The sequence below is a fragment of the Amblyomma mixtum genome, chromosome 4 (genome assembly GCF_055824585.1).
Source record: "Amblyomma mixtum isolate Tamu chromosome 4, ASM5582458v1, whole genome shotgun sequence".
Taxonomy (NCBI): Eukaryota; Metazoa; Arthropoda; class Arachnida; order Ixodida; family Ixodidae; genus Amblyomma; species Amblyomma mixtum.
The window spans coordinates 13,218,826-13,241,571 of NC_143015.1; the positions used below are offsets into that span (position 1 = coordinate 13,218,826).

A 22,746-nucleotide genomic window follows, 5' to 3' on the forward strand; every position below is an offset into this window, starting at 1 on the left:
CCAAAAAATGTGCGGGGCTCTCGATAATGTGGCCAGTTGTTCGCTGTGGATATCCCGGGTTGCTCGGCATTGTCGTCTCCAGGCATGTCCGATGGCAGTGGTGGGAAGCCTGCGAGTCTACGGCTCCTTCGGTAGATGGAATGCTCCGTGGTCGATACCCGGCACCTCTCACCAAACTGTTACGTGCTTAGCACGCACGGGGGCTTATTCACAGAGGGGATCGGTCGGAGCAGGATGGAAGCAGGAAGCCTACCAGCGTCCTTCAGCTCTTTCTCTTCCTTTCTCCCTGCTGGTCAGTCCATCTTCTGCTTCTTCCGTCGAGGTTCTGTCGAAGCACGTGACAATATATATATATATATATATATATATATATATATATATATATATATACATGTGTGTGTGTGTGTATAAAGCGTTAAGTTACATAAACAAACTTTCGAAAACCAAAATTTATTTATTTGAATGCAAATCGCTCTTCCCAAACTTAAAAAGCGCGGAAAGAAAAAAAGCAATCGAACATTTATACAACTGAAAAAAATACAGAAATTGAAAATTGCATCAATGCACACATTAAAATACACTAATACCCTGATTACTTCAATGTTCACACTGCATGTGGAGGCTGGTATGTACAGATGTTACAGCACATTAGACATTTTCAAAACGATACAGAAGAAGAAACGAAAAAAAGAAAATTGTCATATATCCTTCGCAAATCAAGAAGATAGCATTATTACACTCCAGATGGTCTCCGTCAGATACACAGTTTAAGGCGTTTTACACCTTGCACTCACAAGATATCAGCAGTTGCAACTCAGACATATTTAAGTAAAACATACAACAAAGAGCACTACGCACATATGCTATATGAATAATTTTTTCTCTGCAAGGAGTCCTTATGAGGGAACTGAAAAATATACATCTACTTTCGCACTTTGAACCATCCAAGCTGTATTCAGAAGAAAGTTAACCTCTAGGTTTTTGGAGGAAAAAATGTAATGAAATTAAAAATAGCATAGTCGCATGCATGTATTTTCACAATACGTCGAGGGCAACATAAATCAAGGGCTGTATATCAGCAAAAACATCAGTGCTCATTATTATTGTGAACAGTAATGATGTTTGCCATCAAACAGGCATTTGGAGGTATGCCTGCTCTTAACATGAAACCAATGTGTATATTACCGATAAATTACCCGCGTATATCGGGTCAGCAGGGGAGCACCATCGGCCCTCAAAAGTGCGATTATCTGGGAAGTTCCACCAAATGACGCTCATTCAAGTGTTATTAATTGGATTCTAAAACATAAGCCTCATGAACTGCTGACAAAATGGTCTTCTGAGGAACGCACTGCACCATGCACTTCTTTACATCTAATGCACGGACAAGACAATGTTCATTTGTTTCTTCAACACTCACACACTGAATTGAATTGCACCCAAGTACACACTCTAAAAAGAGGCTTAGTACACGAATTTTTTTTATTTTGAACAGTACGTGATTGTTGGTAGTCAAAGGCTCATCAATGAGTGCAACAATCTCTATTACCCGCCCGTATGTACTTCCATTAGCCAGAACATAAGAGTTCTTCCTTCGAGATTTGTCTGCGGAACTTACGCAGTACGTGAAAGCGCCAACAGAGGCTTTCTTGAACTTTGTTCCACCTGCATCGACATTCCCTTTTCCATAGAGCACCACCTTGCCATTATGGCAGCAGTTCTTCCTTAAATTATAGCCTTTAATCAAAGAACGAACAAAAACACTGACATCGTCATGTTTTGATTGTATCGCAGGCAAAACTTGTGGAAGGCTTTGAAGGATGCAGAATTTCTCAACAATTTGGGAGTGCGCATACCGCGTTCCATTCACAAAGCGCACCAGTCTACCATTCATTGATTCGAAAGGGAAAGCCGAGAAGCCCCACAGCGGTCCCCACTGCTTTACATGATCCACCATGTGTAAAAGAATGTGGGCATTGTACGACATGTATTGCTTTCCATACAAATCTTGGTACTCAGACAAGAATGCCACCATTTGTTTTTTCACATGTTCCATTTTGTCCATTGGAATCGAAGACTGCAAGCAAAAATGAATTATTTTAACAAACTTTATCCAATTCTTATAATATTTTCGCGGAAGGAACTCTCTTAAAACAACGGGAGAATAGAACAAGAGCCAATCTCTCCATTCCGATGCTTTCCAAAATTTGAATTCTGACAATGGTCGCGGAAGTCTACTCATTTCCCAAATTGGAGTGATCTGCCTTAGCCTGTCGTTTATCTGAGGTAGATGACGACGAAGAGAGTACTCGGAACGTGTTTTGTGAGTTATCCACATAGATGTCGTGGTTCTAACGAAGCCGTTGCACACAGCATGCATGTAATCCACGACAAAAAAACTGGGGAAGCTGAAGTATGCTAGAAAAAAAAGGATACTAGCCCCTTTTATGCCTCGACGAGGGTGCCCCGTCCTCTCGGCATCTGCAGCATGCTTAACAAAGCTATCCTGCGTCCTCAGCTTTGCCGCAGGCTCTTGATACGGGTACACCCTAGTGTGCCCTTTTCCTTTTTGCACCACTTCACCACTGTGCTCACACCATGCACATCCATACGCTCCATTAAACTGCCGCATGTTCATTAACATGCATCGTGCAACGCTGTCAACAGAGCACGGGCCTGGAAAGATGCGACACGTGTTAGCAACCCCATTCTCATTTGTCCAGGTAATGCCTTCTGAAGAAAGGGTGTTCATAGTTTTCGTGAACGGCTTCAAAAACGTATTCATGTTCGGTTTTCGTGTTCCGAACCACAAACCAGAAAGAATTAGATTTTGAAGCCTATCTTTATATGGTAACTCATTAACTTGCAGCAACAAAGGCCACATACACTCCCCTGAGGATTCAAACAAAGGAACGCCATCTGTGTTCCAAGTCACAGATACATCGTTCTCAGTTAGAGGCAAGCTTCTGTAAAATAGACTCTTTGTAATGTCGTCTACATCGTAGGAAGCCGGTGGACGGCGCTTGAGCAATTTTTTACTTAAAAGCAACTCCTTGATTTGTGATGCAATATCGAGAGTGTAAAAAAAAAATCCAGTTCGCAAAAGAAGTGGGACACTATGAGTAAGAGCACACTGCTGACATAGAGCATCAGTATCTTCACACGGGAGTGTGAGAAGGTACTCGAAACACTCAGGACAATACACGTGTGTAGTGCGTTTGCACTCATACAACGATGAAAACTTCTTGAAAAACAAGTACTTCGTCTTCGGAATACTTGTATTTCGTGGCATGTGGGCATCAATCACATTAAGGAGGCTTTCAGTGGCTTCCTTCGAAGAATGATGTCTCAAGCTGTGGGCCATGACCATGACGAGGCTCTGGGCTTTAGAACGTTTGGCCTCAGGATACAGCAGCTGCCCCTATATAGAACGATATTGAAGGAGACTTAATAAGTAAAAAGGCGGCTAGCGCTGCTAATAGACAGCCGGAGCACTGCCTGACGAAGAAAATCTGCACAAAATATTTAAATTGAAGCGCCAGCGGAAACTGCGCGCTAAAATACTACATTATAGTTGTGTTACGAAAAATAGAGGATTGATATTTTCATATCGCTCAGGCTAGCACGAGCACTTTAAAGGTACAAGTGGGGTACTCACCATATCGCCAGGCTCTGAGCTATCGACCTCTGCGTCTCTGTCGTCGTCATCAGAGGATGAGTCTAAGCTTTCTTCGGACGAGAAGATTTCCACGGTCTCGCTGTGAGGTGGCAAAACATCGATGCCACTGTCCTGTGAATTGGTTGCTCCTTCTTCCTCTCTCTGCTGGGTTTCTTTCCTGTGGTGCAATGACGGCGTGTCCGCAGCATTCTCCCCTTCGCTATTGCTGTCAAAGTCGTTCTGCTCTGGCGCCGAATCAAAATTACTCAGTTTTCGCCCAGCATTCTTTCGTAGTGACCGCTTTGTACGAGCGGGAACCTTGCAGGCGCTGTCATAGAGATATTGTTGATATTTTTTCGGCCTTAACATTTCTCCACCTGGCAGCAGCTGTTCAGTGCTGTCAAGTTCACGACTCGTGCAGACTGAACGCACACTCGCCACCAGCTGAAATATATTGAGTATGTCACGTGACAAAGGCGAGGAGGTAGTGCCTACCGCAGCAAGTCTCGGCCTCTCGGTACATGGAATTTTCCCCATGTGGTTCTCGCTTCTGGGGAGTCACCGCAACGAGAAATCTAAAGCCGTTAGCGCGCACTCAGTTTTGTAGCAGACGACACTGCGAGTCTATGACGGCACAGCCTGGTTCAAAATGGCCGTCCCTTCAAGTGGCTTCGAATTACTATTCCTAGCTAAAATTTGCTCGTAGAGCCCTACTTCTGTTTTAAATGCGCATAATAAGGTCGTGGCTAGTAGCTTTAATTATTTTTCACGGCGATCCACCCCACGAGCCACATGGCGAGGTAGCACCCCGCTGACATCCTAAATGCTTTCAGGGTGTCAAGCCATGTTGTAATCACCGAATTTGGGATCTGAGGCGTTTTTCAATCGGCGATCAGAAGCACGTTTTCCTGCTACACGAGCCGAAAGGCGTACTTCAGCGAGCGATTTTGACTCAAATTCTGAGCTCTAATTGGCCGAGACGGATTTGTGCTGGATTAGGCGTCTGCTACGGATCGCCTGAGCTGGAAATACTGAAGTTGTCGCTCAATTTTCATCGCATGTCTCTTCTTGTATCTCGTTGCCCCACGCCGTGCACCTCTTACAAGGAGCGTTTATTCCGTCTTTTATTTTTTTTTCATCTTTAATTATGTGCCATAAAACCTAGCAACATATCCTCCATCTTTTTCCTTATCTCTGGTTTTTTTTTTCGATGCTTTCGCTCCATCCCTGCCAGACCGACCCAGTCCTCTCCTCCTGCGTGGTTACCGCGACCATCCTACCTCTTCCTTCCTTTTCCTTCCCCCTTTCCCCCTTGAAGCGCATCATTCTGCGCTTCTTCAGCTCTGTTGCTTTTCTTGCTATCGCTGCCAGCTTTCGGCGTTCAGTTTCTTCCTGGTATGCATACAGGCGGTGCGCATATAGTTTGTACTGGACTGGCTGCGAACGCGGACCCGCTGAAGAACCGGGCGCGTCCCATCGACGCCGCCGAAATCCATGCGAGAAGCTTCCGTTCGGAGACGGTACGTTTTCGAAGCTCAAGTCTACTACCGCTCCTAGAGCCCCAACCCCCCTGCGCCAACCCCTGCGCGGGAGGATCGATGTGACGATTCCCCAAGTCAGCGGACGCGAAGTACGCCGCAGGCGCCGTCTCCGCGGCACCCAGCTGCACGGGGAAGAAGGGAAAGGGAAATAAACGCTCCCTAGGAGAGGAGTCAGTTTGACTCCCGCCAGCAACGTGTACTGTCGGTTTACGGGCGCCCCTTCCCGCGCCCTCCTCAGGGCACGTCGGTGACCCGTTTCGGCATCGAACGGAGCAGCGGAACGCGTCGTGCAGACAATTAAGGGGAAGCTCAAGAAGGCAGCGCCTGGAGATTTCCAAACAAACATCGACAGGATCCTGCTTTCCTACAGAACAACGCCGCACGCGTTTACTGGGTCCCCTCCCGCTGAGCTCCTTATGGGCAGGCAACTGCAAACGCCCATTCAACGAGTGCACCCCGGCCTAAGGGCGCATGTGGACTTCAAGCAATTGAAGCAAAAGATGCGCTGCGACAACAACGCACGCAAAAGCTCTTTGCCTTCGTCCGGCGAGCCGGTCTTTGTTCGAAACTTCCGACCAGGCCCAGCTTGGATTGCCGGAACGGTTCGCCATCCCACAAGTTCTTCGTCGCTTCAAATACAGCTCGAAGACGGAACGCTGTGAAACAGACACGCGGACCATGTGCGACCGCGAAGGACCCCCGGCGTTCTCTCCGACGACGAGGAGCCTCTTCCTGCACTGGCAGCGACAACGGACACGGAACAGCTGTGCCCACCTCGCTGCTCATTAAGCACCGAGCCGTCTACAACAGCCTCGGCGCGGCAACAGCAGTCAAGTGCGGCCCCTTTGCACCCCCAGCTTCGTCGGTCTTCCCGGGTCCGGAAGCCTGTTATCTACTATGGCCTATAGAGGCGTAAACAAGCGCAGCTCGACACCAGTGCCGTGCAGCAGGCTTCATAACAAAGGGAGGAGTGTGACGATTCTCCAAGTCAGCGGACGCGAACTGCACCGCAGGCGCCGTCTCAGCGGCGCCCAGCCGCTCGGGGAAGAAGGGAAAGGGAAATAAACGCTCCCTCGCTTTCCAAGGAGAGGAGCCAGTTTGACTCCCGTCAGCAACGTGTACTGTCGGTTTACGGGCGCCCCTTCCCGCGCCCTCCTCAGGGCACGTCGGTGACCCGTTTCGGCATTCGCTTCCATGCTCGCCCCTTTACAATACTATAACAATCGATAAGCCCCCCCCCCCCCCCCCCCCCCAATGTCTCTTCCAAGAAACAGGAAAAATCACACTCCTCCTCGGCGGGACCGAACAGATGATAGCACTGCTCTTACAGCGGACAGCTTGAGAAGCTCACTCGCCTTCCAACCACCTCTTTTGAAATGAAAAAAATAAAAAAAGCTCACTCTGCGCTCCCAGAACCGGTACTGCAGTGGTGGTGGTAGTGGTTTATTTTTAAAAGAAAATAGAAAAAAAGCTGAAGCAAAAGAGTGTTTCCGGCCACGGCAATTGCTATCTAAGGGCAAGAGAAAGGGAGAGGATAGTGAGGAGAAGTATAGAGGGGAGCGACAGCAAGAAAGGACAGGGGAGAGCTTTGCACACTATTTACAAAATACAAAACTAGTAAAGTTCCCTGCATAGTTCTTGACATGTGACTGCGCATCACCCCCTCCCCACTTACGCACGCAGACACGGTACGTCATCATCGTCACGTGATTTTGTCTAACATTCTAAAAGTCCGCCGCATTTTCACGAGCCACTCTTCGGAAGGTAGAGTGAGAACGGTTTGGTTGCAATCCAGCTACCCTCGTTGTCCCCAAAATGACACATGTTCTAGTAAAATGGAACGAAGAGAAAAAATGGGACGTTTATGCGGTACGTGCCATAGACGCTGAGGCGGGTATGGCGCTTTTAACAAAGGAAAGCGCCATAGATGAGCTACGAGGAACAACAGTGATGGTGGAATGGGAAGCCGGCCAGCCACCAGCGCCGCAACCCTTCTGGATTTCGGTAAATGTCATCATTTACTTTTCGGCCACATTTATGAACGCCAGTACTCTGTCATGATTTGGTGCATCGCATGAAATGCAGGCACGATGCGCGCAATGGAGCGCCAACGTACGAGACTCGTCCGGGAGTCTGAAGTAGGTGCCGTCCCGGACAACACAGAGACGCCACCAACAACAAGAGAGCCGCCGCCAACAACAGAGCCGCCACCGAAGAGGCAAAAAGTATGTGTGGTTCCCCGTTCTCCCATCTCCGGCTGCTGAGTAAAAAGAATTGCTGGCATTGCTTTTGAATTTCTTAATTCATTGATCTTCTAATCGTACTACATCGTATCGATGCAGGCATCAGCTGACTGCAGTTGTGGCGCGGCAGAGCGCATACCAAACCTGGAGCAGCAGATTGAATTGTTGGAAGAAAGGCTTGCCTCCGCTGAGAATAACTACAGTAAGTCACTTCACATGGCTTTTCTTTGTAAGCTTTTCTGCTGTGCCTTGAAATTTTGTGGCTTGCGGTTTTGTGTGTAGCTAACCAGAGTTCAAAATAAATTTAGAGCACAATGACATTTTAGAGATTTATTTTAGACGGCTAGCATATTTAAGCTTACTCTCTTCCCACCCTAGAGGATGCAGTGCCTACATCACTGCCGGCAACATCACCGAATGAACAATTTTTTTAGCAGCCTAGGAAACACTGTAGGGATCTCGTACATTCCGCGCATTCCTTTCCAACATGATTGCTGCCGTGATTTGCAGTAGCACTGATCAAGTGGCATAAACGTCTACTGTTGAATACTTTATCGAAATCGTCTTCATTGGGCTGTAATAAATCTCGTGTGTTTAAGGCGCAATAGCCATTTCATGTCACCCTCCTTATAAGATTTCAATTTTGTACATGTTGGGTACACTTTTGACCATGAAGTATTTTGTATTGGCAATTTTCACACCGTGGGCGTGCCCCTGTGGATACAATATGGCGAGGATGCAATAATCGAACTTCTTAACCAAGCAGTCTCTTCTTGTAGAATAAAGGAAATATGAGTCAAAAATCGCTGGTTGGCTTTTTAAACCATTTTGGTTGCATTTATTTACTTTTTCTTGCTTGTATTCATTGACCAGAAAACATTTTAGAACTCTGCAACTTATCGTGATCTAATGTGCGCTGTGTATTGAATGGCTTTATAGGCTGATTTATCAGACCTCCCAAAACATGTTTTATGATCGTTTCTCTTTTTGCAGAATCATACAAGATGGTAAAAAAACTAGAAAAAATTCTGACGCAAAGAAGTGAGCCAGATACTGTTGCGGTCCCAAAGGTAAATGGTTAATTTTTTTCTCGCATTGTGGATTCAAGTTTATTGGAATATGTATCGCAACATTTTTTGAGATAATTTCATACTGCTTTGAAGTTAGAAGGGGCCTACTTTACATGCTGTGTACTGGGAAACTGCAATCCTTGTGGACGAACGAACCAGCAGTGGGAGTTTTAGTGAGTAGTAAATTTAATGGCATATGATACCTCGGGGTTTACCTAACAAAGCGACGTTTCCTATTAGGGACGTCGTAGTGGAGTACTCGGAATTAATTTCGACTACCGCTAGTCGGATAGACCTTAAAACGAACAGCAGTTCTTAACACTCGGCCACGGTGCAGGGCATCTTGTATTCCAAAACTGGCCAATCACAACAGTAAAATAAATAAATGTTTTAATGTTTTAGTGAATTAAAAAAGCCAGGTATCAAAATCTTAGAGCACGCAATTTGTTTATTGTAATTACCTTCTTGCTTAAGTAAAAAAGAGCATTAAAGGGCTATAGACACCTAATTTTGGTGGCATGTTTTCTTCTTTGTAATGATGCGTACAACAGCCGAATGATGGCTGTGACGTCAAAGTGTGGTTAGAGGTCACCTGAGACATGGAAAAACTGCGATATAATCACTGTTTCGTCACTTTAATTTACTACAGTACTGAAGATAACCTTCTTCGAGCCTTGAAGACAACGTATGGAGAAGCACCGATTAAATTTTATCTTTTCATGCCTCACGTGACCTGTAACTTCTCTTTGAGGTCACAGCCATCGTTCAGCTGTTGAAACCGATACCGAAACAGCACGAGAAAGAAATTCGATTGCAAATTATTTATCGGTTGTGTTAGGATACCACGCGGTAATCCATGTATAATAATGCTTTACGCCTCATTACCAAGAAAAAACATCCACCAAAAGTCAGGTGTCTACATTCCTTTCTTTTTTGTCGTAGACAAATTCTGTGCGGCGGTCCTCAATCTGGTCGGAGCTCCACTGCGACTTAAGTTGTATCCTCTATCAAAACGCGGCCACCGCGGCCAGAACCCGACCCGAAGTCCTCGGGCTGACCAGTACTCGGGTTCGATCCCGACCGCGCTTCGATGAAAGCGAAGCCCAAGGCCCCACTGTTCTGTGCGGTGTCGTGCACGTTAAAGAATCCTATGTTAGTGAAATTTCGGAAACCTCCTCTACAACGTCTCTCATAGCGTGAAACGTCGAGAATTTCAGCAACGGCTGGCGACCTGCAAGTAATAAGCTACAGGTAGCGTGACTTCCGATACTGCCCACGCTGGGTTGTTGCCGTGTGCGTACAACATGGCTGCTCTGTCTCACTGGTGTTCTTGGTTACTTTCCTTAGTTTTTCTGTCATGAGAAGGAAGCACACATTTGCTCGTACCTCCACCTTGTTGAGCAAAGAAGAACATTTAATGGTCGCTCTAAATAACGACCTAGCTGAAGGAGTAAGGTTCACATTTGATGTCCCTTTTTGCAAGTATGCTAACTTGCTTATCAAGGTATTGTTTGAAACTTCATTTCGCAGGTGGAAATCGGCAACGGGATTTGCGTGGACCAAACGGTCATCGACCGTTTGCTGGCTCACTGCCGAGGCCAACCCTGCAAGTTCGCCCGCCACCTCCTGCGTAGTGTATTCACAGTGGATGAACTCCGTGGCAAGTCGCTCACTGGCAAAGGCAGCAATGCCAACAAAGACGCAGAAAAAAAAGAAGCTCTTGATTCGGACCGAGTTGGCGCCATTATCGGTATGTCTGTGCATTTCATCATTTCAGCCTCGACTCGCGGCAGGAGCATTGCAAAGGAGTCTCAGAGTTTACTCTTACATAACGAAAATATGTATTTGGGCATTTTACTTACTTACCTCTTAAAGAAATCAATTTAAAGATTGTGAGTAAATGATACTCTAAGATTTCTTTGTATACAGAAGGTTCTCCAAAGCACGTGAAATGTTACAACCTGCAGCATATCGTGCTGTATTTAGTGATAACCGGAACTTCAGAAAATCTCTACTGTGGAGCATGCAATACGAAGACAATTAATTCTTTCCTTCTGGAAGGCTGGGAAAAGTCTTCAGGGAAGGATCCATATCGATCCACAAAAAGTACGCACAATTCGTTTTAGAAAGTTTAATTACGTTGAGAAAAAAGGTTTCAAGGAGAAAACAGGACACTAAACAACGTTTTGTCCTTCTGAGATAAATTCAAATGTCATCTCTTTGATGCCGTGATTATAACGTGCAGTGAAATGCACTGTGACCAAATTCAGAATACTTAAAGGTGCAAGGGAAGAGCAATCTGAACTCGTCTTTTTGCCGCGGGAACTCGATATACACGTTCCGAGCATTCTTAGAAACTTCGGTTTATTGCCCTGCGTGGCCGATTTTCCTAATTAAATCGAATTAACGTCCGGCTCCCGCCTTTTTTTTTAATTCTTCCGGTACGGTGGGCGGAGTCGGCCAACGCGGGGAGTGCCTTTCACCCAGTCCCGTGGCGGCTTGCCGCTCTGCCATCGGCGGAGTAATACGTAGTAATCCGTAGAAGCAAACAGCCCACTCGTATTTTTATTTCCGCGGGCTTATTTTGCGGCCATATCATCTGCGAATGAAACTATTTGTTCACGGAAACCTAAAAACAAAATAAAGCGAAAGCAAAGCCTCCACGGAGCTGGCTGAAAGGCACTCCACGCGTTGGTCGACTCCGCCCACCGTACGGGGAGAATTAAAAAAATAAAGGCTGGAGTCGGACGTCAATTCGATTTAATTAGGGAAATCGGCCGCACAGGGCAATAAGTCGAAGTTTCTAAGTATGCTCGGAACGTGTAGATTGAGTTCCCGCGGCAAAAAGACGAGTTCAGATTCCTCTTCACTGCACCTTTAATTTTTTTCTTGGAACGTACGGCTACGATTCGAGCAATGCATGTTCTCTTACCCTCGCCGAACTAAGACTGTGGATGCACAGGTGCCAGAGATATTCCCTCCTCTATAGCAGCAGTGAGCATCTTAGCACTAAAGCTCTTATGAAGATGGGTCGATGCAGGTACTTAATATCCTATGCGGTTCTGCACTCGTCCTCCTCCAAGCGCTTTTTTATCAAATTAGGTTTTTATGTTTCCCTTGTGTTCCTCTAAAATGGATGAAATGGTAATGACGGGTAAAATGCGCATTTTGCTGCTTCCACTCTTTTTTTACGATTACCTCGTTCCATAAATGTTGCTTATGTTCTTGAACCACAATCAGAGTCCGATGCAAGGACCTGATCCCTTGAAATTGAATTCAGAGCATGCGCATGCTACAGGTGCTCTACACTTTGTTTTTCTTTTGTTTTTTTAGGCTACACATGCTCCAAATTTCCTGGGGTGGCGGTACAACAGATAAGGACAAGCCTTTCATCAATGGTGTCCAGGGAAATAAAATGACAAGGCAATTGATTGATGTAACCATTTTGAAATAAATTAATACTTAAAAGCTATACCTGATCAGTGTACTTGTTGCCAGCAGCATTCATCTATTCTTTGGGTGTTTACCACCGTTATGCGCTTCTTGCATGATAAAATCATATGGTGACAATGTTTCTAAAATTATTTCTGTCATCGCTAATCTCATCAAAAGTCAGACATTACATCCGCATTACAACATTTGACATCACATCCGCATCACAAAATCGGACATCACATCCAGATCAAAAACTCAGACATCACGTCCGCATCAGGAAATCAGGCATCGCACCACATCACAAAATCTGACATCGCATCCACATCACAAAATCGGACATCACGTCCACATCAAGAAATCAGGCATCGAACCACATCAAAAATCTGATATCACATCCACATCACAAAATCTGACATCACATCCACCTCAGGAAATCGGAAATCACATCCACATCAAGAAATCAAGCATCAAATCCACATCACAAAGTCAGACATCACATCCACACCACGAAATCGGACATCACATTCACATCACAAACTCCATAACATCCACATCACAAAATTGGCATCAAATTACCTTGAAACTTCCCACAAAACATCATCACCAGAAATCCCTTAAAAGGATTCATCATATCCTCATCAGATAATTAGTCATCACGCGCACATCAGACAATCGGCGGCAAATTTTCTGGAAACATTCCACAAAACATCATCACAAGTCTTCACCATAAATCCATCACAGGATACATCATATCCTCATCACACATTAATTCAACACATGCACATTAGACAATCGGCGGCGAATTTTCTGGAGGGCCTCGACAAGGGCTCCACACAAACATCATCACGAACACCACAGAATGTACGTTGTGTGTGATGCGATTGAGCAACAAAAATTCTGCAGAAGCACCATAAATTTTTTTGTAAGGGAACAAAACACGAAAACAGGAAGAAAAACAAACTGCACACGCCTAGAACAATACAGATTAAAAGAAAGCGCTCACCAAAAAAAGTGTGTCCCAGGTGAAGTGGGCATGTCTTGCAGGCAGCAAGGACGCGGGTTGATGACTGTGTACGTGTCGCTGGCGTTGCATCGAAGCGGTGGTAGAGACGCAGGTGGTAAGGAGCGGAAATGAACACGGGAGACGCTGATGTACTCCTGTCAGCCGCCCCAAGAACTTGGCAGCTGCAGCAGCCAAGCTTGCGCACCGAAACGCCGTAGGCTTATGGAGGCAATCCAAAGAAGCCTCGGCAGCAACGACCCTCACTCCATTGGCTGCCACCTTCAAACCTGAAAGGGACGCAATAGGCTTGCGTCGGTGATCCAAGAGAAGTCCACGGCAGCACGGACCTAACGTCCGACGGCTTCCAGCTCCACGCTTGAATGACCAGACTTCCGCTGCGGTGTCTTCCTTCGCACTTCGATTTCCTGACACATTAGCTCTCCGCTCCTCCTGCCCGCCTCGCACACACCATTCGCACGTGCACATGCGCCACGCAGTATGGCACGCCCAGTGCTCCGCTGTCCGACGCATCACTGTCGACGCACCGCGTTCAAAAATCCCTCCACGATTCCGTGTGCACATCACACCGGGTCAGGGTCCTGGGGCGTCGTGAGATAACCCTCCGATGTCCATACTTCTGTATGGGCAGTGCCGGAGGATGTGACCGGCTTCGCCACACTCGAATCATAGTGGGCGGCGCAGGTCGGATGTTCTCCACTCGCCGCATTTGGGTTGGGGCGAGAGGGTGGCGGTCCAACGCAACTGGCTGAGGGCGATAAGGACTTGGGTCCCGTCGTCGAGATGCAGGACGGCGCACTGCTGCGGCGTAAGTTATGGCTGGAGGCTCCAGAGGCTTCGTGGTTGTCGCCGTCACAGCCAACGCCTGTTGAACATTGACCCGGATTACGCCAGCGTGCGATGTAAGCTGCGGCTGCGCTCCCATTGGCAGCAATCGTCGCAGCTCTCCTCGCACAACTTGACGTAAAACCTCCCGCAGGTTATCGTCGTTAGCGGTGTCCGGGCAGCTTGCCGAGAAAACGCGCTGCTGGCGGTCATATTGCCGGGCTCGGGCATCAATTGTTTTTTTCTATGGTGGATGCCTCTTCTACGAATTCCGCGACGGGCGAGGCCGGCAAAGAGGTGCTCTTTAACTCCTCGCATAAGCCGTTTTACCTTTTCCTCTTCCTTCATGTTCGCGTTGGCACGCCGGAAGAGACGCTTCATATCCGGAGTGTACACTGCAACGGTCTCGTTTGGTTGTTGTATGGGAGACTTGCAGCGGTGGGGCTCTCTCCGTTCGCACGACGTTTGTGAAATCTTCAGAAGCTGCTACTAGAAGCTTTCCCAGTTCGTAAGGATAGCTTCCTCATTATCAAACCAGATTCTTGCTGGTCCCTCCAAGGGGAAGAAGACGTACCTAAATTTCGTGGCATCGTCCCAGTTGTTAAACATAGCCACACTGTCGAGCTGTTCTAGACGTTCTTCGGGTCGGCGCCAGGCGAATCATCGAAGGTTGGCGGCACCCGGAGCTGCTGCACAATGATTGGTGTCGACGTCTGGGGCAAGCTCATGGTGGGCGCTGCTGTTTGCTTTCGCCTCCGGGTAGGCTCCGGCAGAGTCCCGAACTGAGGTGCGTCCCCTAGCAGACGTCGGCTTGCGCGGTGGACTAAAGTCAGGTCCTTCGGTGAATGACTCAGAGGGCTGGCGTCACGAATTGCAGGGGGTGTCCGGAGTATGGAAGGCTACCCAGCACCTTCCTTAAATATCAAGTTGTAGTCACGGCAGTCGAGCGGTCAGGAAGACACCAAGAAGCCTAGCATACGACGCTCTTTATTTGGGCTCACATGGGCCCACCAAAAAACAAAACAGCACTGCAGCGGCTTAAGCAACAACCGTGCTCGTCAGTCGTCGAACTACAAATGCACGCCGCTCGATGCATTGCTGAATTTAAAGCCGCCAAAAAAACTTCGAGATGAGATCAAAATCAAGCACAGTAATCCGGAAAAACGTAGATGCAGTTCATGATGGCTGCGATCAATCGAGATCAGTCCGATCGCTTCTACCGTCACGAACAAAAATGATAACGCCCCGTTCCTGCGGCCTTGACCGCGAACGAGCAGACACTATAATGATACGTGGCAATATTTTCATACTGTTTCCGTGATAAGTGAAAACTGATGACTCTGGAACTCTTAACGATGCTGCTTAATCTGAAATTGGAAAAGCCTATGAGGCCTAATGGTAATAAAATGCTTTTCTTAAAAGACAATATAAACTGACGTGTATACGCATTTTACATGAAACATAGGAAGGGACGAAGACATAGACACAAGAGGACAGATGCAGCGCTGTCGACGTCCCCATCCCTTGTGTTGTTCATCATACATGACAAACTAGCTAGCCCACACCTCAAAACTCGTAAATACATGTTTCTGCAAATAGAGTTCAGTAAAGAAGAAAGTTGGGCTAGTTGGTATCGATCCATCTAAAAACGGCGCACAGAAAAAACACGCAGAACACAGGGAGAACGGACAGGACAAGAGCACTCCTGTCCGGCGCTCTTGTCCTGTCCGTTCTCCCTGTGTTCTGCGTGTTTTTTCTGTGCGCCGTTTTTAGATGGACATGTTTCTGCATGTGCAAAAGTCGCTGCCGTCTGGAAGTTTCCAGACAGACCGGAAAATGAGTGAATTGGTTCTTGCAGTCAAAATACCGGATACATTGTGCGCGTCTCACTGCCGTCCCATACTGCTCACAATTACAGATCGCCAACTCCTGGTGCATATTATGGAAACCTTGTTTAGCCAGTAGCAGTCTTTACAAAGTGATCAACATGTCCTGCGTCAAGGATAGTGAATTCTTTCTCCTATACTAGAAGCAATGCAAGACATCTGGGACGCATTGATCAAAGAATTGAAGTTTATATAGAATTTCTAGATTTTAAAATCGTTTTTATTCTATTAGTCAGAAAAATCTATTCAAGAATTATAAACTACTGTAGGAAACAATACCATGGATGCTTTTGATCGAAGCTCTTAGATATATACGCTCTACTTCATTAGAGTAGGGCGGAAGGGAGAGAGACATTGAGCGTTATTCCACTTTATTGAGCAGCTGGTATATCCGCTGTCAAATTGGCAGCGGCTATGGCAACTAGGGCACGCTAGGCTCTTGCGACATGAAGGTATGATCGACTGGTGGTACGGGCATGCTGTAGCCAAAGCATAGCAGTCGTTAGGCTCAGCTTTGTTTTGGAGACGGCGACTTTATGCGATGAGGAGTTCGTACCGTGATGAAGAAGTGACTTTTTTTCTCGAAGGTAGTTTAGTTTTTTGGGGTTTAACGTGCCAAAGCAACTCAGGCTATGAGGGACGCCGTAGTGAAGGGTTCCAGAAATTTCGGCCACCTGGGGTTCTTTAACGTGCACTGACATCGCACAGCACATGGGCCTCCAGAATTTCGCCTGCACCAAAATTCGACCACCGCGGCTGGGATGGAACCCGCGTCTTTCGGGTCAGCAGCCGAGCGCCGTAACCTCTGAGCCACCGCGGCGGTGTCGAAGGTGGCTTGAGTGTGGGGTGGGCTTATCGTATTGAAAGGCGTCCAGTGTAGCGGCCAGTTAAGCCCAGGTGATCAGAGATGCCCGATGTAAAGTTATGTGGCATGCTGACCTGCCTACTCTTAGCCTGCGATCCCGCAGATCCCGCAGGGTCTGCAGATGAAAAATTTCCTCCTCGAAAACAGCGTGTACGAAAATTTCGCGACACCAAAAACCTCACATATACACGTGCACTTTGAACGGCACAAATTTATGGTACGTTGCAGATGGCAAGAAGTTAGTTGTTGCTATTGATTCGAATCTCGCTTGGTCCATTCTCATAGATAACAGCAGAGAAAGCACATAAAAGACTCGCGTGTCTTATACAATCGCTCAGACTTGCGACAGACGAGACAAATTAATAGCTTGAAAAAATTTCGCTTCCCTCAGTGCTCAAAATAGGGGTGGGAAGTCTACTATTCATTGACCAAACTTCCAACATCGAAGCTGGAGAAAGTGGAAACGCGTCTTGCAAATAGTTTTTTTCGATACACAGTAGTTAAGAGCAAATTTCCCCACATAATGATCAATCTGACATGCCGTTCTACTGTTCTTTGTACTTTTAAGAGTGGCATATTAGTTCCGAACAAGAAAAAGAGGGTGAATGTCTTTTATATTTTAGTGAATACCAGCCCTTCCGAAGTCGAAAATTCAACGCTCATAATATTTTCTGCGCTGCGTAGACTAAAAATTTGTAGAATATCAGTGAAGAATATTATTTGAGGAATAGTGTCAAGTACTTATTTTTGTGGCGAACCTCAATGAATTGGAGCAAAATGCCTGAGAAAAGAAGGTCGGAAAGTTTCGAAACTTTCTCATGAGTTACACAAGGTATATGAACAAGTGATTTCGCTTGAATGGTCTCAATCTGTTTTTTTCGACAGTGCTGAATGCTATTGGTACACACGCTAAAATTAACCACACCAATCGTCTCTAGGCTCAAAATTACAAGACTGTTTTTTTAATTCATTCAAAAGAAATAAGGGAGCGCAAATTATTTTACGAGTCATCGTCGTCCTCGTCATCAGCCCGACTGCAGTGCAAAGGCCTCTTCCATGTCTCTCCAATTAACCTTGCCCTTCGCCAAGGCGGCCACCGTATCCCCCCCACTAACTTGCTAACTTCTTAATCTCATCCGCCCACCTAACTTTCTGTCGGCCCCTGCTACGCTTGCCTTCGCTTGGAATTCACTCCATTACCCTTAAGCACCAGAGGGCACGTACCCTTAAAAACAGTGAAGGCTACCTGATGGAATTTTTTTTCCCTTATGGGTTAAGAAGCTCATCACATTTCATAACGGATCTATCACAATAAAGAAACATGACCTTTATGCCAGGAAAAAATGGTTCGTATTTGGTTTACGCGTTCCACAGTGCCGTTCTAGAGGAGAATTCATGTCATTTTCTCTCGGCGCCTTTCCATGTTCCCTAAGTCTCGTGATAATGTGCCTCGCAAATCAACTCAAGCTACGCAGGTTTGCAACAAAAGTGGATGGTTTAATCCATGACTCACCCACGCGGGAAAAAATCCAGCTCTGCTGAATAGTGCGCTGAAAATCGCGATGGCAAGGCATTATCGCAATCAATCCCTTTATGGCGATGCATGATCGGCTAAGATTTAGGGGCGAAGGAAAAACACCTTCCTGATGACGCAACTTTCTTGAGATTTTCCTTTACCCAGGGTAAGTATGTTGTAACCATCGATATATATTGGCACGAATTCTGGAATGATGTGTTTCTTTTCCATTGCACTCCGAATAGGTTTGTGACTGTCTCCGTTATTATGTAAATAGGATAGCCAGTCGCTGTCAGTCTTTTCACCTTACCATCAACGCTTTTATTCAAGAAATGGCGGGATGTCAAAAAGAGCACAGAAGGCATTTTGTTCCCAGGCAATGCGAATCATATCTCCATTTTACGTGTGGCGATTGTGGTGTGATAAAGAGCGGCATTGTGGAACCGCGCTTGTGTCTCGCGCCCTCGAAGTCCGTGTTGTTGATGATTTATGACGTTGATGGTCAGGTGGAAACACTACTGGTAACCGGCTCATGACCGATGTGTTCTTACTGGTATGTGAGCCTTTTTACTTCTAATAGAATAAAACTACTCGCATTGGCCAGTAATTTTAGAGCGCAGCTCTTTGGCGCCCGTTTCTGTGTTTCGCGGTGTCGCCATTGCCGTCGTCCGTTGTAACCAGCAGTGGACACCCTTTATGCTGCGAAAGCAACGGAGCGGGACCTTGGAAAGGAGAGGGTAAAAGCGCAACCTCCTCCCCTCTTTAGCAACCGGCGAGCCAGTGGGAGAGCATCTGTGCATAGCAACAGTGACGTTCACAGTAGCGGTAGAACGAGTGCGCGCGCGTCGGCGGTCGCAGCTGCACCACCGTTCCTTCGCCAGACGTCTCGTTGCAGTCGAGTGAGTGAGACGCATGGCTTCGAAGCGGCCCCGTGATTGCGCGCTAAGCGTTTCGGGGAAGCGACAATGGGTTGACCACAAGGCTTTCGCCAAGCACACTTCAGAATTTCCAAAGTGTCTTCGGTATTTTTTTGGAGAGAGGAAATGCGCAGCATCTGTCGCCCACAGCTCCGAAACAAATAGAGCGGGGGCTTGGAAAGCAGATTGCAAAATTTGTAAATTCGTTTTTAAAGGAAAGGAAATGCGCAGTATCAGTCTCACACAACTCGGTGGACAGCTGAACCAGAGGGAAGGCGCATAACTCCCTCTTGGAACAGTGGACTCCTCAATCGTGCTTGAAGCTCCGTGGCGGTAATGACAAATGTGCGCTTCATGCTTTGGCATTGACAACGTTGTGCCAGAAACGCTGCCACCTGCCAGGGAGGTAGGGTGGGTGGGGAAATTAATTTAGATATAAAGACAAGCGGGAATTTCTTAATACTTATGCGGGAGAACATCCCATTCATCTCGCTCGTAACGGCTGCCACAGCTGTGACAACCTCGCGAAATACTTGCGCAGACCTCGTCTTTGAGAACCAGGCTTTGGTGGAGCAAGTCGAGCATATATCTATCTATTTCTCCGACCGCAAAGCTCCTTCATGATAATCAACAACTGTTAGTGGAGTGTTTCTTGAAGACGGCATATGTGCGAAAAATTGCAAGTTGTCTGTAATTGTACATACATGTCTTGCTCGAATTCTTTCCCACAATCTATCGAAAAGCTGAAACAGCTGATGAGCTGCGCTCGAATTTCGCATTAGGAAGTAACGTAAATTTCGGATTTTTTTTCTTTTCATAGGTCGCTGCATTTTCCTTAACTTAACCTGAAACATTTTTGTTAGGCTCCACGGTTTGGCACCATAGGCGAGTACCGGTAATATACAGCTTCTGTATGCTTTTCTCTTCATGGATATTGGTAAACTGCCATTCATGATATGAGAGAACCTGATTTATGCGCTCCACCCCATTCTTGTTCTTCTAGTTATTTCCCTCTCATGATCCGGATCTGCGGCTACTACCTGCCCTAAGTAGATGTACTGCCTTACCACTTCCAGCACCTCACTACCAATTTTGAACTGCTGTTCCCTTTCTAGACTGTTGAACGTTAGCTTGGTTTTCTGCATGTTAATTTTTAACCCCAACGTCCTGCTCTTTCTAACTCATAGGTCATGTTTTGCAGCTCATCTCCACGGTTACTTAGCAAGGCAATGTCATCAGCGAATCGCAGCTTACTTATGTATTCTCCATGAACTCTTAGGCCCAACTACTTCCAATCCAGGCCTCGGAGCACCTCCTGTAAACAGGCGGTCAATAGCACTGTCGAGATCGTGTTTCCTTGCCTGACACCCTACTTTATTGGAATTTTATTGCTGATTTTATGGAGGACTACGGCAACTTTACACCTGTCAGAGATATTTTCCAGTATTTACACATCAGAGTGTTCTACTCCCCGATTCCTCATTGCCTGCGTGACCGCTGAGGTTTGCACTGAATGAAATGCTTCCCCATAATCAATGACCGCTCTATATAGCGGTTGGTTCAAGAATAGTCTTCTGGCGGGCTAGTTGGTTCTTTTCGTTCATGGTTTAACTGCGCGAAGGAAACAAGGACAGTGACTGCGTCGCTAATCGCAGTCACCACATGCCGATCCCGGGTTCTTGCATACTACCTGAGGATGAAGATCCCCCCTCCGCTGGTTCAAGTAATGTTGGGCTCTGCGCTCAGTGTGTACGTGTGTTTCTGTCTCTGTCCTTGTTTCCTTCGCGCAGTTAAACCATGAGCGGTTGGTTATAATCTGCGAATTTCTCTATGAACTATTTATAGTGTGAATAGGGAGGTGTGGATGGTACAGGGCGTAGCCGCAGGAACCTCGAGGAGCCACGAAGGAGGCATCCGTGTAGGCTACATCCTGGATATCAAAGAGAGGGGAATGGTGCTGCGCGGCCGCATGACGACGGCCGGCGTGCAGGACAGAGGTCATGTTGGTCGGGAGGAGAAGGATACGAAGATTGGGAGCGGGGGTGGGAATAGGAGAGGTAAACGGGGAGATTGGAATGGGCGAGATACCCGCTTGAGTCAATAACCACTGACCCTGGCGGGTAAGGGAAAGCCGGGCAAGCTGCGAGTCACTATGGAGACTGAGAAGAGAACGAGGAGCATGGAAGAAGCCTGTGGCAAAGAGTTTAGCGGTAGAGGTAGTGATAGGGGCCTGCTTCTGAATCCCACACCAGCGGGCAGTATCTACACCCTCCATACGCATTGTCCCTCGAGGTCCTCGCCATTGCGGATTCCCTCCAGTCATTTGCCCTCCTTCCCTCTCTCCAAGAGTACACAGTCTATTCAGGCTCACAAGCCGCTATACACCACATACAGAAACGCACCCTGACCTCTTCTCTCCAACAGGAGGTCGAACGAGCGGTCTCCGCACTGCAGCCTTCCATCGTTTTCCTCCGCTGGGTCCCTGGGCATTCAGGGACTGACAGCAATGAGCTGGTCCATCAGCTCGCCCGCGACACACTTTTCCTGGCACCGTTGATCCCCTGGCCCAAGCCCTCGGAGGAGACTCACCCTTCGCCGCACCATGAAAGAGGTCTACCTTGAGCTCCGCCTCGACAAACGCCTTTACCCCCCCCCCCCTCATCCATCACTCACGGTGCCGGAGTCTCGCCTTCTTCGGCATATCCAAATGAATGCAGTCATCACCCCGTCCCGCTTCTTTCTCTATCGCTATCGTCCGGATCCTTCCTGGCTGCTCAGCAGTCGGGTTCCTACCCCCCACCCTCTCTATCGATCACCACCTCGCTTGGCGCTGAAGGGGAAGAACAGCGACTTCTGGTCGCCCAGGCGGTCGACATGCTCGGCCCATAAATTATGGTCGAATAAAAGTCTTTTACTACAACTACTACTAATGTGAATACGGACTGTTGTCGATTATCATTTACAAAATCCTGCCGGATCATTTGGTTGATGGAAGTCCAGGGTTTTTCCCGACTCTATTTGAGATTATCTTTGTAAAACCTTGTAGGCAAACGGCAGTAAGCTGATCGGCCTGTAATTTTTCAATCCTTGATGTCTCCTTTCTTATCAATTAAGATAATGTTAGCGTTCTTCGAACCTTTTGTTACATTCGAGCTCATAATGCATTGCGTGTGGCTAGTTTTTTCTACCGCAATCTCCCCTCCGTCCTTCAAGGGATGTGGTGTTATCTGATCCTTACCAGCCGCTTTCCCCCTCTCTATCGTTACTGAAGGGATGTCCCACTGCTGTGCTCTACTGCCTCTCTCATTAACGTTCTGATTACTTCGACGACTGTATATATTTTTGTTTAACTGTTCTGTTACTTTAACTGTCTCATCTATATTGCTCATGACTTTGCCGTCTTTGTCTCTTAGTGTACAGCTCTAGCTTTTCCTAAGCCTAATTTTCTCTTTACTGTTTTAGGCTACCTCCGTTCTTTATAGCACGCTTGATTTTATAAATCTTAAACTTCCTTATTTCGGCTACCGCTTGCGCTCATTTATTACCTTTTATATTTCTGCCAGTCTTAATCTGTCTGTAGGGTGAGACGCCTTCATGCTTTGGCGTTTGTTTATCAGATTTTTCGTCGGCTGAGATGGCTTGCCGGTATGCTGTCCAACCATAGTACCGCCTACATCTGCTGCACATTCCGTAATGGTGGCTTTGAGATTATCGCTTATTATTTCCGCTCCTATAGGCTGGTAATAATTCATTGCTCAAAGAGTACAAG

General features: G+C 46.9%; 2 protein-coding genes across 2 annotated transcripts; one reads left to right on the top strand and one right to left on the bottom strand.

Annotated features, from left to right (window-relative positions):
• Nucleotides 1–1,156: 1,156 nt before the first annotated feature.
• On the bottom strand, nucleotides 1,157–2,409 carry LOC149345732 (uncharacterized). The gene has a single exon (XM_089585280.1). It carries the CDS (start codon nucleotides 2,378–2,380, stop codon nucleotides 1,289–1,291), a length of 1,092 nt encoding a protein of 363 aa, XP_089441406.1. The 5' UTR covers nucleotides 2,381–2,409; the 3' UTR covers nucleotides 1,157–1,288.
• A 4,877-nt stretch (nucleotides 2,410–7,286) lies between these two features.
• On the top strand, nucleotides 7,287–11,984 carry LOC149345733 (uncharacterized). The gene is made up of 5 exons (XM_089585281.1): nucleotides 7,287–7,424; nucleotides 7,542–7,644; nucleotides 8,436–8,512; nucleotides 10,043–10,262; nucleotides 11,846–11,984. The coding sequence occupies exons 1-5, from the start codon at nucleotides 7,290–7,292 to the stop codon at nucleotides 11,929–11,931; spliced, it is 621 nt and encodes a 206-aa protein (XP_089441407.1). The 5' UTR covers nucleotides 7,287–7,289; the 3' UTR covers nucleotides 11,932–11,984.
• Nucleotides 11,985–22,746: the final 10,762 nt, after the last annotated feature.